This window comes from Xiphophorus couchianus, chromosome 2 (genome assembly GCF_001444195.1).
Source record: "Xiphophorus couchianus chromosome 2, X_couchianus-1.0, whole genome shotgun sequence".
NCBI classification, from domain to species: domain Eukaryota; kingdom Metazoa; phylum Chordata; class Actinopteri; order Cyprinodontiformes; family Poeciliidae; genus Xiphophorus; species Xiphophorus couchianus.
In genome coordinates, this window is record NC_040229.1 from 13643156 (window position 1) to 13660987 (window position 17832).

Below are 17832 nucleotides of genomic sequence, written 5' to 3' on the forward strand. Positions count from 1 at the left end.
AAGCAGGAACAGACAGACTGTTGGAACAAAGAGTTCAGGACATTAAAACTGCAGTAGGTAACTTTTATAAAAATGTACTTTTTCCATATTTGTTAAAACTGCCACTATGTCCAGACAGTAGAATATGAATCAGATAATATGTGAAAACTCAAGCTCCTCTGGCTCCTTCCAGTCATCCTACTGCCATTTGCAGAAATACACCGCTCGTGGTCGGAAACAGCAAATCATAGACTGGAGGAATGTCTTGGTACTGTAGTGTCTTTCAGCACATGCAAAGCTCAAGATTGCCAATGAGCTGCAGCTGGGGACTTGACTAGCACTTGCCCTGTAAAGAGTTTATGAGACATGAGACTTGACCCCCAGAGATTTTTGTCTTGCCTTTTAATTGGGGCAAAAGACTTGTGAGTTGACTTGGATTTCCCCCTTTAAAATATAATGATTTGGTATCCATATCTACAAGACCAACATTTTAAATAGGAACAAAATTTGGTAGTTTTAGTGGGTGACAGGTGCACCACAAACCTCATGTGATTTGAAGTTATTGTTGGCATATTGTAAAGGCATTTTGATATTCCAGAGTTACCTACATTTCTAAACTTGTTTGATGTTTGCCGTTTATCTGTCCATAAGGTCCTGTCTGCAGCAACGATTGTTGCCAAGCACACCTCAGCTCTCTGTAACGCCTGCCGTCTAGCCTCTTCTAAAACCTCCAATCCTGTGGCTAGGAGGCAATTTGTCCAGTCAGCCAAAGAGGTGGCCAACACCACAGCCAACCTCGTCAAAACCATCAAGGTCAACTCCCCAACTGATCAAAACGTTGAGTGTAAATTTGTTACAGATTATTTTTGTCTGTCTGTGGTTGGTCAAAGGAGATGGTGCAGATGTGTATGTATACTTCAATTACGTTCAATTACAAGACCAAAATAGGCAGATATATTTTCATGCAGCATTTTCTCTTTACAGGCATTAGATGGCGATTTTTCGGAGGACAATAGAAATAGGTGCCGTGTTGCCACAGCTCCACTCCTTGAGGCTGTAGAAAACCTGTCAACCTTTGCTAACAACCCTGAGTTTGCAAGCATCCCAGCTCAGATCAGTAATGAGGTATTCATGCGTTGTAATGATCCTTTGCAATGGACCATTCTTCATTATGTTGTTTTAATGGTTATAGATGCAAATGAGAAAACCAAACAGAAATGAAGGAATATCTTTTATGAAATTCTTTATTTACTTAGTATTATGTATTTAGTGATAACTTTCTTCCTATAAGGCAGCTCTTCACAAAAGTAGAGAATTTGACCAGAGATTACGTTTTGTCTTTCTTTCTCTTTCACTGTCAAAATTAGATCCAAGATGGATTTTGGTTTTCCATTTTAGCAGTGCAGTGCTTGTACCGTTCTCTAAACGCTTTATGGCTGTAATCTGTTGGAGGGCAGCGTTTAACAGCAATTGCTCTCACCACAGCTGCTATAATCTTCAGCTTGTTAATCTAATTGTCAAGGGAGGTTTTGGCTCCTATCATAAAGACTAAAGGTGTTAGTCTCTACGTCTGTGTAAAGCCGCCTTTCTAATCTCATCCCTCCATTTGATTGCACGTTTGATCTCTCTAAGGTAGTCAGAGAATATTAACAACTCTGTCGGAGCAACATGGCTAGCTGCTGGCTGTTGATTCACTCACACAAATCCTTTTATGTCTCCAGGGCTCGGTGGCACAGGAACCTATAGTACGCTCGGCCCGCTCCATGCTTGATAGCTCCACTTACCTCATAGAAACGGCCCGCTCGCTGGTCCTCAACCCCAAAGACCCCCCCACATGGTCCATTCTGGCAGGCCACTCCAGGACGGTTTCTGACTCCATTAAAAGTCTCATCACATCGATCAGGTTAGTAGAATCCTACTCGCCATATGTTTCTGCACAATTATCCTGGATCAAGGATTTTAGAAATTAACTCAAAGCTGGAGAAAACACTCCGATTCTGGAACTACAGGACGTGCTTCCTGATATCTATTCAAGTTTGCAGTAAATTGCTATTCTCAATTTACAATAACCATAATACCAACTGCTTTGTACTAGGTTAGTTAGCTGCAACAAATCTCCCCATGTGCTCCACCCATCCTGTTGACTTCAATCGGATGACTGGTCATCAGCTGGTCAACTGGCTGACTGGATGATAACCTATATAAAAGAATAGGTTATCATTTCAAAAAGTGCTTTTTACATCATTACAGGATGAGAAATAATGGCACTTTTTCCATTTAGAAATGTTTTACATGTGATTGTACGCTGGTTGCCTCTTAACCTCTTAGTGATGACTCCTGTCTGTCTCCACTCCTGGCAGGAAAAGCTTGATTACAGAATAAACAGAAGTGGGTTAATCAGTAAGCTTGTGCTATTATGTGAGGGAAATAGATTTTTCTTTTGTGAGAATACTGGTATTAATTTTTCAAACCTGAAAAAAATGTGTACAGTGTATAGCAAAAATGTTAGAATACTTTGTGCTTTTTATGTTTTGTTGCACCGTAATGACAGATTTCAGTGTGTTTTATTTTGAATGTTATTTAAAAGATAAGCACAAATCAGTGCATAGTTTTAATTCAGTTCTTCTGATTCAGTAATAAGAGAACACATTTCTCTGCAGTTACCAGCGGAAATCACATTGGCACATGTAGACATTGAAATTGCAAACATTCTTGTCAGAAATGCTCAAATTCAGTCAGATTAGTTGAAGAGCATCTCTAAACTTCAATTTTCAACTCTTTATACAGAATCTGAATTCCAATTCAGGCTTTGACTGCTCCTTTCTTGCACATAAATATCTACTTATCAGCTTCCTTGTCCTGGCTAAAGAGAAGCATCTCCACAGGATGATTCCCACATGTAATGTACATTTTGTCCAAAAAGATCAGCTTATGTCACATGTTGGTTTTGCCCCAACATAGCATATCCCTCAAAAATTTCCATTCCAAGGACTTTTCTTCCAACACCAACTGTCTTTTGGCTTAGTTATTTATAAACGTCAGGATTGTGAGCCACACAAATAATTGATGACAGACTATCCTATCTGAACTTTAGATCTCTGCAGTTGTTCCACCATTACCATGGGGCTCTAGTTAATTGCTTTATAAGCTAACTTCTCCTCAGTTTCAACCCTGACCTATCTGATGTGTTCCTCTGACTTTCTGATGCTGCGTGTTCACTAGTGTTCTCTAACAAATCACAAAAAATATGGATTATTAATGAATATCAGAACAGAAGAGGCTTAATACTAGTGCATGCCACACTTTTAAGTTTGTTATTTGTGAAAAAATGAAAAGCATGTTCTGCACCAGTTTGGGTTGGTTCATCATATGTAACTCTAACAACATGCATAGAATTTACTGTATACTATAACATTATGTGAAAAGGCCCAAGACGTATGAACACTTTTTTTGTAGGTTATAGTAAGCCAGCTTTTCTTTTTTACTTTGTCTTTTTTTTAATCAAAGGCATATAAATCTTTTGCATATATATTTGCATATTTTTGGTGACAGGGACAAGGCTCCAGGGCAGAGGGAGTGCGATTACTCCATTGATAACATCAATAAATGTATCCGAGATATTGAGCAAGCCTCCCTGGCTGCAGTTGGGCAGACACTGCCCTGTAGAGATGATATCTCCATGGAGGTGAGTGCACATACCCCATCAGCTGTGCCCTGTTTAAGAGAAATAACTGGGGATCTGTTAGCTTTTCTGTTGTGGTTTCAGCTGTAATTATCTGCTGGTGTGACTCAACAGGCACTCCAGGAGCAGCTGACATCCTCTGTGCAAGAGATCGGTCATCTGATTGATCCTGTCTCCACAGCAGCCCGAGGCGAAGCTGCCCAACTGGGACACAAGGTGCTCTTGTCTGACCGTGTAGCTCTTCATCCCCTTTGGATTCAGAACAAAAGCCCATTACACCCGGGGCTTTCTTTTCTATTTTTGTTCTTCAATCCTTTTCTTTTCTTACATATCTCTTAAACACATTCTTGCAGGTGACTCAGCTGGCTGGTTACTTTGATCCACTCATTGTTGCATCAGTGGGCTTAGTCTCGAAACTGCAAGACCACCAACAGCAGATGACCATCCTGGATCAAACCAAAACATTGTCCGAGTCTGCCCTTCAGATGCTCTATGCTGCCAAAGAAGGCGGAGGAAACCCAAAGGTGCACAGTTGCTTCTAATAGTCTTTTACTGTAAATGATGTGCATTTCAGATAAAGACGGCATAGTTAATGAAATTTGAATTAGATAATTTAAGATTCATTTTGCTTAAAATAATTTGATGCCCTACATTTAATAATTATATATAGTAAATGTTCTGTGGTAAGACACCAGCCAGAGTACGACACAGATTAGTTAGTTAGAAACAACTAAGACAAGCAATCCTGATCAGTCTTTTCCTCCCCAGGCATCCCACACTCATGATGCCATCTCTGAGGCTGCACAACTGATGAAGGAGGCTGTGGACGACATCATGGTGACTTTGAATGAGGCAGCGAGTGAGGTTGGCATGGTCGGGGGCATGGTGGAGTCCATTGCTGAGTCCATTGGCAGGGTGAGTAAGGGCATCTTTTGTTCCAACTGTGCACTTCTATTTCATTTGTCTATTTGAAGTGGGCCAAGTCATTGTCTTTATTCAGTCCCTAAAATTTGGCTTTTATAGTAGAGATCTTGCCTAAATTTAGCCTAATTCTAACCATATACTGTATATAGATATTGACAGTCAGGCTTAGTTGACCTATTTTGACTAATCTCAGCTATATTTACAGGCACATCTCAATAAATTAGAGTATCATTGAAAAGTTGTTTTTTTATTTCATCGGATTCAAATTCAGTAGAAGATGCTTTACACATAAAGTGATGTATTCGAAAAGTCTATTTCTGTTCATTTTGATGAATATGGTTTACAGCTTATAAAAACTCAAATTTATGTTTCTCAGAGAATTCAAATATTACATAATACCAATTTTAATAAACATGTAGAGAATCCAAGATGCTCGAGGTCCACTGTGATGTTTCAACAGTCAGTTTCTAATTTGTCAGAAGGGTGACCTAGGTTTACCCCGGGTAAATAATTTTGTGGGAAGTGTTCTGAGGTGGTGTCTTTGTTAGCAATTATCATTATGGTACAGATTTTAATCCACTGATGTGAGCTAAGACTCGTCCTGCAGGAACATCAATATGTTGACAATGGGGTTAATAATTGAAAGTGATCTGCACGTCCGCATAGGCCTGGATCAGATATTTACCTCTTGATTTGTTTTCTTGTAAAAGATGTGTAAAATAAAGAACTGTAAATCTGTGATCTTATCTTTTAGCTGCATTTTATTTATTTATAAACAATCTGAACCGCCTGCTGCTTTCCACTATTCAGAGGAAGACTTGGATTGGTAAAGACAAACTATTTATTAATGACATTTCCAACGGTGCACGTGACATTCTCCTGAAATGTTTTCCAAATAATAAAATATTTAAACAGCCCATCTTGACAGCCCACCTTTCAAGTTCTCACATATGTAAGAGTACCTGGAATGAAAATAAGCAGGATTGAAATGGATTCTTGATCCTAACAGCTTGATGAAGGAACTCCACCTGAACCTGAAGGATCTTTTGTGGACTACCAGACGACCATGGTGAAGTTCTCCAAGGCCATCGCCATCACTGCACAAGAAATGGTGATTGTAATACAAAAGCATTTAACTGTGTAGAGCTGCAGTCAATAGACATTGGAATCAGCAAGTTTGTGCACAGAAACAAAGACTTTTACTTCAGTTCATCTTTGCTCACAATGTCTGAGAAAACATTATTATGTTTATGATGACAATATGTTTAATCTTTCTATAACCAGATGACCAAGTCTGTGACCTGTCCTGAGGAGCTCGGTGGCCTTGCCTCTCAGGTGACTGTGGACTATGCGCAGCTTGGACACCAAGGGCGCCTCGCTGCAGCTACTGCAGAGCCAGAGGAGGTGAGCTCCTCGCTGTTGTATTTAAAAGAATATGTGAAAAAATATTACATACTTTAGTCTTTGTATGTGGTTGTGACACTGAAATGTCTGCATTTTTAATGAATTTTAATGGATTTCTCACACTCTGATGAGCTCAAATGTTTTCTATTCTTAGATATCCTTCACAAACTTCACCAACAACAGGAGATCAAACAGAAAAAATGTCCCCTCAGCATTCATCCTCTTGCAGCACCCACTTGCTGTTCTCTTAAATCTTTTCTGATTTATCCTGAGGATGGCTGTGTGCAAATATACCACTAATAAGCACAGCAGCTCTTATCGTATCTTGTATATAACAAGCTGCTTGAAACCCTGTTGGTTGCCATAGTGACAGGCCGCTCTAAAAGCCTATAGTGATGCTTGTAATGAAGTACCACCCACCCATGAATTGCAGTCAGGAAATTAAAGGTGCAGTGCCAGCGTTTCCTCTTTGAGGGTGCTTGAAATGTTTTATTTCGCACCTCTCAGTAAGAGATCCTAGCTTGAAGGGTGATTGTTATTTTTCTAGCATGATTCAAACAAGAAGACCAATGCTGTGTGAACACAAGCCACTTTGTGCTTTCAGGTTGCTTTCCAGATTAAGACACGGGTGCAAGAACTAGGCCATGGATGTATCTATCTGGTCCAGAAGGCTGGAGCTCTGCAGCTCAGCCCCACCGACAGCTTCTCCAAGAGGGAACTCATTGAGTGCGCCCGAGCAGTCACAGAGAAGGTAAGCAGCAATAAAATCAGAAACTGGTAAAGGAAACCATTCCTTGCTCTATTTTTTCTTATGCTTTTGTTATAATTTCAAATTATATTTTCTAAAAGTCTGAGCATGTTAAATCCTCATTAATCTCTCCTTTTTTCTATAAAGAGTGAATTTGAAAGGTCTTTTAAGATCTTAAAATCAGTTTTTATGATATAAAAAAATCTGACTTTGTGAATAATTCATAAACTTTTTCTAGCTTTATTGTAACATATTTCCTGTGAAATTTCAGTGAAAAACAGGCAATTTTTTAAAGAAAAAATATAAAAACTGTTCTTAATGCAGTTTGGGTGTTCTTGGAAATCACATGCCATTTTATTCTTTATAATCAACAGTTATAAAGCACAGGATTAACCTGGAATTGGCTTCATCCGTCCTGAAAATTTTATAAACATCTCTACTCCAACAAGCCTGAATCAAATGACTCGAATATCTCCTCAGCATGCCATCAAATTCTGCAGAGACCTGGCCGATTACTTTAACCTGATGTGTTTGAACTGGCATCCATGTAAGACTTGTTTCAAACTGGCTCTTGAAGACTGGAGTTGACCACCTCTGAACTAAACCCACAGTTCACAGAGAGGTTACAATGACTAAGTGGATGGTAATCTTCATGGCTAACGGTAGAGCAGATGCAGCATATATGGAGGCTAATTTCTTCTAAGCAAATGTCCCAGATTCAGTTTATGACCCCAGGCCATATACTGCTTATCTTCACATCTTCTCTCTGTTGTTCTTTTACTTGAGTTCATCACTTTGAAGGCCACTGGCATTCTGCAAATTCTTACGAAAAAGGATATCATGAAACCCATCAGCTTTAACTCAAAAATCCTCAGATGTTTGCAAGACAAGTAAAGAGGAAGGTAGATATTATTGTTCAGCATTACTATAAGTCAAAACAGATGCAAGAAAAAAGAAAAACAATTTTATCTGAAGAAAATTTAAAGCTAAAGTTTATAATTAAAATCTCAGAAAAATCTATGGCATAGCTAAAGCTTATGAACAAGAGATGTTCTCACAGCTTGATATATTTGCAGAAATTTTGAGCAACAGAGTGAGCAAAACAAATATGTGGAAGGCTGATAGACTCCTATGAAAGTAGAGTAATGCTGAAACTGAATCTAAATATGGCTTGATGGTTTGGTTTCTGAAATTATTTATCACTGTCTGATTTATCATGTCACACCAAACTGTTTTTATAAGATTCCACTGTATGCTGTGTTTTCATGTGCAGATATGGAACACAGTCATTGAAAACTTGACCTTTTTTGTCAATCTAGGTGTTACCAATAAGAAGGTGTGTTTAATATATTGTGGCAGTTTTGACATGTTTGACATTGATTAAGCCTAAAAAGCTAATTAGTATTCATTATAACTACAGCTGTGGTTTTTAAAGACTGTTACAGCTGTTTTTATATAGTAGGCTATATTGAAATCTAGGATTATGCAAATGGCTTTCTGCAGTAGTTGCCCGGTAGCTATTCTTCCAAACCAGTAACAGTCAGTTACTCCAGTTTCAGTGCAGGTAAAGTCACAACACAAGTTAAATGTCCTGAAGACCGTAATTCCTAAAACATATAGAAAATCAGACACTGAGGAGGTTTTCCTTCTTTGAATACATTTGAAATGGCTGTTTTTTGTCTTACGAGGAATTAATCATCATTCACCCATCCATTGGCTATACCCGCTTATCTTTGTAGGTTCGCGGGGGAGCTGGTGTCTATCTCCAGCAGTCATTTGGCAAGAGGTCGGGTACGCCCTGAATAGGTTACCAGTCGGTTGTAGCGTAGCAAGCATTTTAGTTGTTTGTTATGTTAGGCTATGCCACCTGCTGACATAAATTGGTAAATGCAATGTAAACCACAAACTAAGAAACTTATTTTAAAGTCTATTCTCTGAGTGAGCCAATATAAGGATGTTAGAACTCATGCGCTCTATTTTCTATTTTGTGTTTTGTTGAGATATTAAATCTTTAATCTTGAAAATGTTCTCCAAGGGATAAAAGGCCGACTTTGAAATTGTCTTTATGTGTCACTGAAAATGTCTAACTCCATCACTACACACAGATTTCATGCCTGATTACTGGTAGTTTCTAGCTGGAGTAGCTGTAACTTCGTGCTGAATCTTGATTGTTCCTCCTTAGGTCCAAAAATAATAACTTAAGTTTTATTTCTATTCAGCTGGAGAACGTTACAGCATACCTACATAGTAATTTGGTCTATGCATCTGCTGAGAGCTTGAATTGGTTCATTGTCACCTGATGACATCGCAATGTCACCAGTTTCCCAGGATGAAACCCATAGTTATGGTAATTAATCACTACTTGTTACAATCTGAGCTAGCAGGAGCATGTAAATATTAAATGAGAGGGGCCCCAGGATGGAACCCTGTAGGTCTAAAGAGGAACCTTGTGGAAATAGGCTCTGCTTTGTTGGACCAAGCATTTAGGCACCCCTGAGTGGGAAATTCAAGGATTTCTCAAACATGCATGAATGGATCAAAGCAACATTATAAGACTCAAAAGAAAAGTCTCAAAAGTCTGTTTTACATGATACTCTAAGCCCAATCTCCTTAAATTTAAGGGGAGTTGAGAGGCCCCATCCACTCCAGGAACCTCATCTTTACTAGGGCTGCTGGGATAAGAGTTGTAGACCTAGTTGTCTTTCCAACTTTCAATAACGCATTTCAGATATTGTTTTTGTGTGTTGATTCATGTTTCAGGTGTCCTTGGTGCTATCAGCACTTCAAGCGGGAAACAAAGGCACCCAGGCCTGCATCACAGCAGCCAGTGCTGTGTCAGGAATTATTGCTGACCTGGACACCACAATCATGTTCGCCTCAGCTGGAACTCTGAACCCGGAGAACGAAGAGTCATTTGCTGATCACAGGTACCTCTGACCTCCATCTAAACAGCCATTGAGAAACTGGGCTTGAATAAATAAAAACATCTCTAAGAAGAGAAGTGTTTAAGATGTTAAAACTGCTGAGAGAGACACTCTGCTTTGTTTTATATTGTTGGTGCTTCATTACGACTAAGGAGCAGATTGTCACACAATGTGTCGCGTCCCTCAGGGAAAGCATCCTGAAGACGGCCAAGTCGCTGGTGGAGGACACCAAGCTGCTGGTGGCGGGAGCTGCGTCCACCCAGGAGAAGCTGGCTCAGGCTGCACACTCCTCAGCCAAGACCATCACTCAGCTTACCGAGGTTGTCAAACTGGGGGCGACCAGTATGGGATCCGATGACCCTGAGACACAGGTGATGAAAGTCCACAGTACACTAATAAAGGTTTCTCCTTTTCATGTAAAAAAGAACAGATCTGGTTTTTTATTATGGTTTTATTTAATAAAACTCTGCTCTTTTTTTGTATTTTGCATCCTGTGTTAGATTCTCTTTGACTCCCATTTCATCCTACATTGTGCCTCTTCTTTTCCCTGAGTGCATACCACTATCTCTGCTTTCCACTAAGTCTGAAGTATCATGACTAGCTTGGAGCGATAAGTGCTAAATCCTCTCCCCAAAGCACAGCCGATAAGCCTACACTCTGACCATTTTGCTTTATTGATTCCACCTCTATCTCCTCAGGTGGTTCTTATAAATGCAGTAAGGGATGTGGCCAAGGCTTTGGCCGAGCTCATTGGTGCCACCAAATGTGCTGCTGGCAAAGCACCTGATGACCCGTCCATGTATCAGCTGAAGAGCGCGGCCAAGGTACAGAAACAGAGCTCTGAAACAGATGACTGTCACATCTCTTTAAGAGGTGGATTTATTTCACAGAAAGCCCTATTGCTGATAGCAGGAGACTGCAGAATGCATTCCGCAAAAGTCCTCTTTACATTATTACCTGTAGATTGATGCATGTGGTAGCAATACGCTGAGCCTTTTTTAAAGGAAGATGTGACAGCTCTTATCAGAGTCTTTGCTTTCTCTGTCATATCTGTGGAACTTGAGTTGTTACTGATATATTCTGTGTATGTGTTTGTCAACGTGAACGAGAGCGCCGGTGTGCCTTACAGAAGCTCTTAACAGATGTGACTTGGAAGTGTAATGTGTATAAAGCAGAACAGTGTTTGTGTACGTTAGAGATAAAAGGCAATTTTTTCTTCGTTTTCTTTTTTTTTTTATGAACTCCAGTTCAATGTCATTCTGGGCAGTTACTAAAAAGAAGACTACACTGTTAATTAGGAATAAAAATAAAATACAATGTTATGAATTTTATGGATGTTGTATATAAACTTGTGTGACAAAAATAGTCAATGGAGGATTGCAGAATCCTTGGGTGTCGATGAAAGTCATAAAGCTTTCATTTTTTACCTTTTTGTTGGCTAGATATTTTCTCCTTTTAGGGGCAAGAATAGTCTCAACCACATAATTAATCCACAAAATTGCTGGTGTCATACAGAGGGACATGTCCTTTCTATGGCAAAGAAAGGTTAGGAAGAAGCACAAGTGCTTCATCAGCCCAAAGGAAAGATGTGTTTTATCTTTTTGTTTCATTCTGATGCCTTTATGTCAGTGTTGCCTTCTGCTTCTGACAAAGAACAAAAATATTTTAAATCTCTGATTAGACTTTTGAATGCTGCTGCTGCTCCTGTATAAATTCTTACTTTTATGCTGTATCTTAGTTTTAAATACACATTTTGTACACATCATAGCTGCAGCCTTGGTTTTAGCTGTTGTTGGCACTTTTTAATTACTGTATGTATATTGCATTTATGTCTTCTCATCGCTTTTTAGAATGTACCAGTACTGGGTCACTATAAACAAATTGTCCGTCAATGGTTCATACATTTTTCTGACTTCTAAAACCTGATAATGTGCATCTATTAAAAAAAAATCATCAAATGCAGGATTTTGGGGGTTTTGTTTCAATGGTGACATGTGAACTTAAATACTATTAAAAGTACACTTATAAATGAGCAACAATTTGGTGTCAAGCAGCCTGATAACTGATCCGAGAATGATTTCTCTAGCATGTCTAACATGGCTGTTTGGGCCAATCTCTATAATTAAATATCCCTACAAAGTAATATAAAAATCTTTCTGCATATTAAACAGTGGTTATCTAAGGCTCAGGTTTTGTTAAGCTGACACAATTTCCAGTTAAATGTATGTGCTTTATTATAAATCTTAAGACATGCCTAAGAGGTCCCAGTTGCCTGAAAAATGCCCATTGACTATTGAACAACAAAGCTTGCTGAGCACTTACATAAGGATCCAATCAATTAAGAGTCTTCTTGCAACACAGCCTCAGGTGCTTCTAAACAGATCCAAACAAAGATCTGCTTTGAAAGTGTTGTTGAATTTCTTCTGTAAATGTATATTTTTTTCTAATTTAAGTAAGTGCCAAACAATCTATCACACATAGCTGTTGCAACAGGATTAGTTGAGGTTTCTCATCTAAATGGAATTAGGGCCACCCATGGATGTGTTCATGTTGACAGATTGGTTCAGTTCCTCTAACATATGGTGACCTCTGAACAAGATACCATCAAAGTCCTGGCGATCATGTTTTTCAAATTCCAAAGTCAGAGTTTGCTGCAGTTTACTGAGCATGGCACAGACAGACATATGTGGCACTAGTCAGTTAATTTGTTTCTTTTTATATTAACAGGATTAAATTCTAACATTTTTAGCAGCAAATAGGATTATTCACAGTGTGATTATCAGAGTAACGAACAGTTTAAATATGTTGTATAATGAAATTGTTGGCCTCAGTGGAGGAAGTGCTATGCCTTCTGGTTTAAGTTCAGGCCTCATTTTTTCTCTCATCACTGACAGGTCATGGTGACCAACGTGACTTCTCTTCTAAAAACAGTGAAGGCAGTGGAGGATGAAGCCACTCGTGGCACAAGGGCACTGGAAGCCACCATTGAGTTCATAAAGCAGGAGCTGACAGTAAGTGCATCTGACAGGCCAAGACTCTTCTTTATGGTCTGTTGAGAGTTAAACATTGAGAAACAGCCTTTGTGCAAAGCTGGGTCAGGGATATCTGTGTCTATTATTCTGAACAACACAGGGAAGCTTTTTGTTCTTTTTTTCCCCTTTATTATCAGTCCAGCTCTGTTCCTTCTCCTCTCTCAGCCCCTGCAGGTTTTCCCACAGCTCTTATCAGGGTCTTGGTAACGGACACAGCCAGAGTGAGAAATGAAGAGGTTCCAAGAGCTTGTTTTTATATAATTTGCTTCTAATCCTTATCAGAGGACCTTTAGCCTCAAGGGAGTCTTACTGAGACTCCCTTAAGTTCATATTATTACGCTGCCTACATTTTTCAATCGTTTTCTGGACAATATACTTGTGTAAACTGTGTTCACTTTCTCTCTGCGCACGTACCCTATTGCAATTTTGTGATTCTCTTCTTCCCGTCAGGTGTTCCAGTCCAAGGACGTCCCGGACAAGTCCGCTTCACCCGAGGAGTTCATCCGCAACACAAAGGGCATCACTGTAGCCACAGCCAAGGCCGTGGCTGCAGGCAACTCCGCTCAGCAGGAGGACGTGATCGCGACCGCCAACCTGAGCCGCAAAGCCATCTCCGATATGCTGACTACCTGCAAGGTGCTAATCCACTCCACCCTGCCAAAACAGGCCTCACACAGACAGCACCAGGCTGGCAGGGAACATGTGAACTTGAGCCTGCTGAGAGCAGATATTATCGAGTCGAGTTTATTTTCTGCATGCTACTGCGAGAAGTGACTCAGTCAGTGTTCAAAGTCAGACTGGAAAGCAGGATATACTCGTCACCCGCTGAGCAATTTTAAGAACACAGAAATGGATGGATGATTGAGCAGCGCAGGCTGTGTTTTTCCACATTTAAACATCAGCAAGAAATTGTCGTGGTGGCTGAATTTTAAGTAGAGGTGGTATAATCAGAATTTTGAACTGATTCAAGATCTTCACTTTTGGTAAAGCTTAACCCAACAGCACAGATTTTAAGTGATTTCAAACTATAAGAGATCATAGACAAAATATTAATGAAGTTAGGATTTCAAACTGTATTCAGCATCTTGTATAAGCATGTTGAGACTTACTACAATAGCAGTCTCCATGTTCAACCCAACAAAATGTATGTTCTCACCCTCCCTCTATTGAACAGATGTACAAAGATGTTTGCAAGTAATAATATTTGTGAATGCAGGAGATGGTATACACGCGTTTAGTCAGCACACCACAACAGAAATCAAATAACCATGGTTTATTTTAGTCAAATTTAAAGAAATGCGTTTGCAAACAAGTGTTTCTTCATTATTAATCTGTACCAGATATAACAATTCTAAAGTCTGATATTATTTTTTTACTTTAAGATTTTTTATTATTATTAAGGAAAGCCATCATATCTTTGCCATGGATATCACCTTTTCAAGTATATGTCAGACATATTACTTTTTTCTTTTAGAGTTGATGTATATTTATGCACAAAACAGAAATGAAATTATTCAAAGGTAAACTTCAAAACCACCATAAAAAAAGGTAAGGAAACCCAAAAGGGTTTATTGAAATCATATGGGGACAATGGTGGTGACGGTGGCATTGGTTCCACAATCAGTGGGTTGCTGATTTTATTTCCATTCCGTCTACCTCTGCTGGTAGTGGTCAGAGGGCCAGGTGGCACCAGTGTGTGGCAGCCCTGCCTCTGTCATTGTGCCCCAGGGCAGCTATGGCTACTACCCAGTAGCTTGCCACTGTGTGTGTGAATAAGTGAATGGCAGAATGTGGTGTGAATCACTTTGTGTCCTCTGCAATTGAAAGAGTGCTATACAAGCAAAGGCCATTTACCATACTAAACAAAGTAAAACATTTTACTCTAACACCTCAGCTTCCATTGTGTGTGTGGCTAAAGAGAGGAAAACTGTGTCCTGATTAAAATCAAGGGTGTATTTGTTTGCCATGACCTTGTGAGTCAGAAATAAAGTGAATAGCAGAAGCAAAACAAGGAATTGAAGAGAGTGTGCTGTTTGGTGGGATTTTAAAACATTTTCAAATCCAATTTTCATGACAGAAAGCAGCTGAAAAATCAAAAAGATAAAACTTTGATATATGTTTAACCTTCCTGTGATCTACTAAAACTCTGAATGAACTTCAATAGTTTTCTTTAAGCATGTTCTCACAACTGTGTGCTTTCTCTGGCTTCTGATGCGTTAGGTTCCAACCTATTTTATACATTTAGGTCCTTAAATAGTGACAGTAAATGTAATTTTCAGCCTTTACTTACTTTATAGCAAGCTGCACATCATCCTGAGGTGAGCGAGGACTTGAGAGGAAAAGCCTTACAATACGGCACTGAGTGCACCACCGAATACATCAACCTTCTGGAACAAGTACTGCAGGTGTGTGTACACTTACATAAACCATTTTTATTGAAAAGGAAATATTTTGGGAAAGATTCTTTTCTATGTAGGTCATGGCTTGTACCATTTATTTTTCTGAACAAGAACAGTTTTTTCAAATGAGAGTTAATATATATATATATACTGTATATAAGGTTGTAGAAATTAAGTCAAGTTACTTTTAGATGAAATATTTTATTGCAACATTAATCAGGTCTGATGTACAAGATTAATTCTTGAAAATTTTGGAAAACCTTTCTCAGTGATTTACACTTAACCTCTGACTTTAGCACAGCTATTCATTTGTAATTAGGTTTCAAAACAGACTAAGGTTTTTTAGTATCAAGATTAAGAAAAGGGCATTTTTGTAACCATACATTTTAATATCTGTTTATAACAACATTTATCATTACAAACTTTTGGAAAGACAAAACATATCACATTTCCAGTATTGTATCTTTCCTGTTGGACTGGTCATTACATGCCAGCTTGTGTGACAGTTCCAGTTCATGTAGATTACCTACGTAATATACAGAATGTATTGTATTTAAGAGCATACAATGAAAAAAAATGCTTTGCTCAGCCAAACTTCAAAAACCCAAATCAAATATTTAAATTATTTTTCTTTTATGAACCTAAAAATTTGAGTTGACATGAACAGGTTTTATTTTGTTGGGTTTTTTTGTAATCCCTGTCATAACCTGAGAGCATAACTCCAGTTGACCTCTCTTTCTTGTGTTTGTACACTTAACAAAGATGTGCTCTTGTGTTTTCAGGTGTTGCAGAGACCGATGCCAGAGCAGAAGCAGCAGCTGGCCATGCATTCAAAGCATGTGGCAGCCTGTGTGACGGAGCTTGTCCAGACAGCCGAGGCCATGAAAGGTGACATCCACAAACACACACTTGCGTACGCACCCACTCACTTTGCTGATCAAACACTCTTAGTCACTGAGTATAGCTCAGTGCCATTTAGTCACTAATGCCCCCATTCTGCCCGGTGCAACATTTATTGGAGGATACAGAAGCATTCAAGGGTTTAAGGAACCTTTGAAAATTATTATGTTTTTGATATTATTATTAATGGCAACAAGCCTCCATGCAGTCCAGAGTACTCAGTATATACAATATTTTATATTTTTATGACATCAGTAGAAACAGAGATAATTACAAGCAGACTGTTCTCAACACATTTAGAGAGCACAAGAGTTTTCTAATAATCTGTGTCTGAGCCTGTATGCTTTGTCATCAACAAAAGATTCCAGGGCTGCCATTTTTATAGACACCCTCTTAAATATGTTAAAAGTCTTAGAGTAAATTAATCTTTTATTGCGGTGGTATAGACCCGTAAAAAATCCATGATATGTATCTAAATAAAATTCATGTTAAGAAATATTTTTACACAAAAAATGAGTGTGTCATAGTTACTATTATCCCTGCTGTGAAAATATTGTACAACCCTCTGACTACAAGAAAGCTGAACTAAAGGTCAAAGTGTTCTATTTTTATAGTGTGTGATTCTATTATTACAGTAGTATATTTAATTTTTTTGTTTTACGTATTTATGCTTTAGCATATTTTTAACAAGGGTGCCAATAAATGTGTCTGGTGCTGTACCTGTCATAAATATTATGCAGATTTGAATTTCAGTATTACTATGACACATTGTTTTGGAGCAGAGGGAAACTGATTGAGCTGGATTTGTAGACAACATTCAGCTTTAAGTGAGGCAGGGTACCAGTAAGAGCCAACACAGTTTGATGAAATGTAAAAATCCCTGACAGGATTGTGTAGATGTCGAAGATTAGTGGAAGGAGCCCTAATCCTCCTGCTCATGAATAACACTGTTGCACTAGTGAGTCAAGCCACCAAACCTGTCAGCATCTCTAATAAAGATGGCTCCCAAAAATCAGTTTAGAATATTGAAATTGTAGCTCAATGTAATCGCCATGCAAATTTCTTCAAATGAAGCTTTGTAGGATGGTTACAGCAGTGTCTCTGCATGCTTCAGTACTGCATCTGACAGGGCTAATAGATTCTGTTTGGGTGAGAATTAGATTTCAGAGAACAGCCTGACACACAGTGGGGCTATCCACTTCACCTCTCTAATGTTCCATGTGGTCTCTCTTTTTTTTTCTCTCCATCCCCCTCCTCCTTTGCTGCTTTAGATGGAGGTAAGTGGTATACGGCGTGTTTTGTTCACCCAGATCAACTTTCATCAGGGTCAGTGGGGGGCCGAAGAGTAGGCAGCTCAGGGGTTTGGGGGGGATAACAGATTTCCCCAGTGATAGACAATCTATAAACATCATCCCCATCTGCTTCACCAGGCTGTCCTTGAGCAGCTCAGTTTTATGGACATTTTAAAGCCTTTAAAAAGACAATGATCCATCAGACGTGTATTCCATCTAGCTTACATTTATCTCAGTTTCCTTTGAGGCATTATTGTGATAATGGAAACATTTGAGCATTTTAGGATGATGAAAGGAAGGCATAATTGCACTGGTAAATAAAATGGAAATGCACTGCTGTTGTTTCTGTTTACCTTCAGTGCAAAGCAGAAAGAAAAAGGCATCAGTAATCCAATGTCTGCTATCGATCTCCTCCAGGATCAGACTGCGTGGACCCCGAGGACCCCACCGTCATCGCTGAGACCGAGCTCCTCGGTGCAGCAGCCTCCATTGAAGCCGCAGCCAAGAAACTGGAGCAGCTCAAGCCCAGGGCCAAGCCCAAGGTAACA

The 17832-nt window shown here is 39.1% G+C and overlaps 1 protein-coding gene across 6 annotated transcripts in view; it reads left to right on the top strand.

Moving 5' to 3' along the window:
* Nucleotides 1-17832, top strand: part of tln2b (talin 2b) — a 102352-nt gene that overhangs the window by 75348 nt on the left and 9172 nt on the right. For 3 of the 6 annotated variants that reach the window (XM_028044138.1, XM_028044129.1, XM_028044133.1), the window contains exons 35-53: nucleotides 631-816; nucleotides 964-1104; nucleotides 1701-1882; nucleotides 3532-3664; nucleotides 3776-3877; nucleotides 4015-4185; nucleotides 4430-4576; nucleotides 5595-5696; nucleotides 5870-5989; nucleotides 6594-6740; nucleotides 9498-9664; nucleotides 9849-10032; nucleotides 10360-10485; nucleotides 12556-12672; nucleotides 13144-13329; nucleotides 14991-15098; nucleotides 15875-15980; nucleotides 17264-17269; nucleotides 17702-17826. In XM_028044138.1, coding sequence (XP_027899939.1) covers nucleotides 631-816; nucleotides 964-1104; nucleotides 1701-1882; nucleotides 3532-3664; nucleotides 3776-3877; nucleotides 4015-4185; nucleotides 4430-4576; nucleotides 5595-5696; nucleotides 5870-5989; nucleotides 6594-6740; nucleotides 9498-9664; nucleotides 9849-10032; nucleotides 10360-10485; nucleotides 12556-12672; nucleotides 13144-13329; nucleotides 14991-15098; nucleotides 15875-15980; nucleotides 17264-17269; nucleotides 17702-17826 — 2556 coding nt within the window. The remainder of the gene's footprint in view (nucleotides 1-630; nucleotides 817-963; nucleotides 1105-1700; nucleotides 1883-3531; nucleotides 3665-3775; nucleotides 3878-4014; nucleotides 4186-4429; nucleotides 4577-5594; nucleotides 5697-5869; nucleotides 5990-6593; nucleotides 6741-9497; nucleotides 9665-9848; nucleotides 10033-10359; nucleotides 10486-12555; nucleotides 12673-13143; nucleotides 13330-14990; nucleotides 15099-15874; nucleotides 15981-17263; nucleotides 17270-17701; nucleotides 17827-17832) is intronic. The other 3 variants (XM_028044153.1, XM_028044161.1, XM_028044146.1) reach the window with 3 other exon arrangements.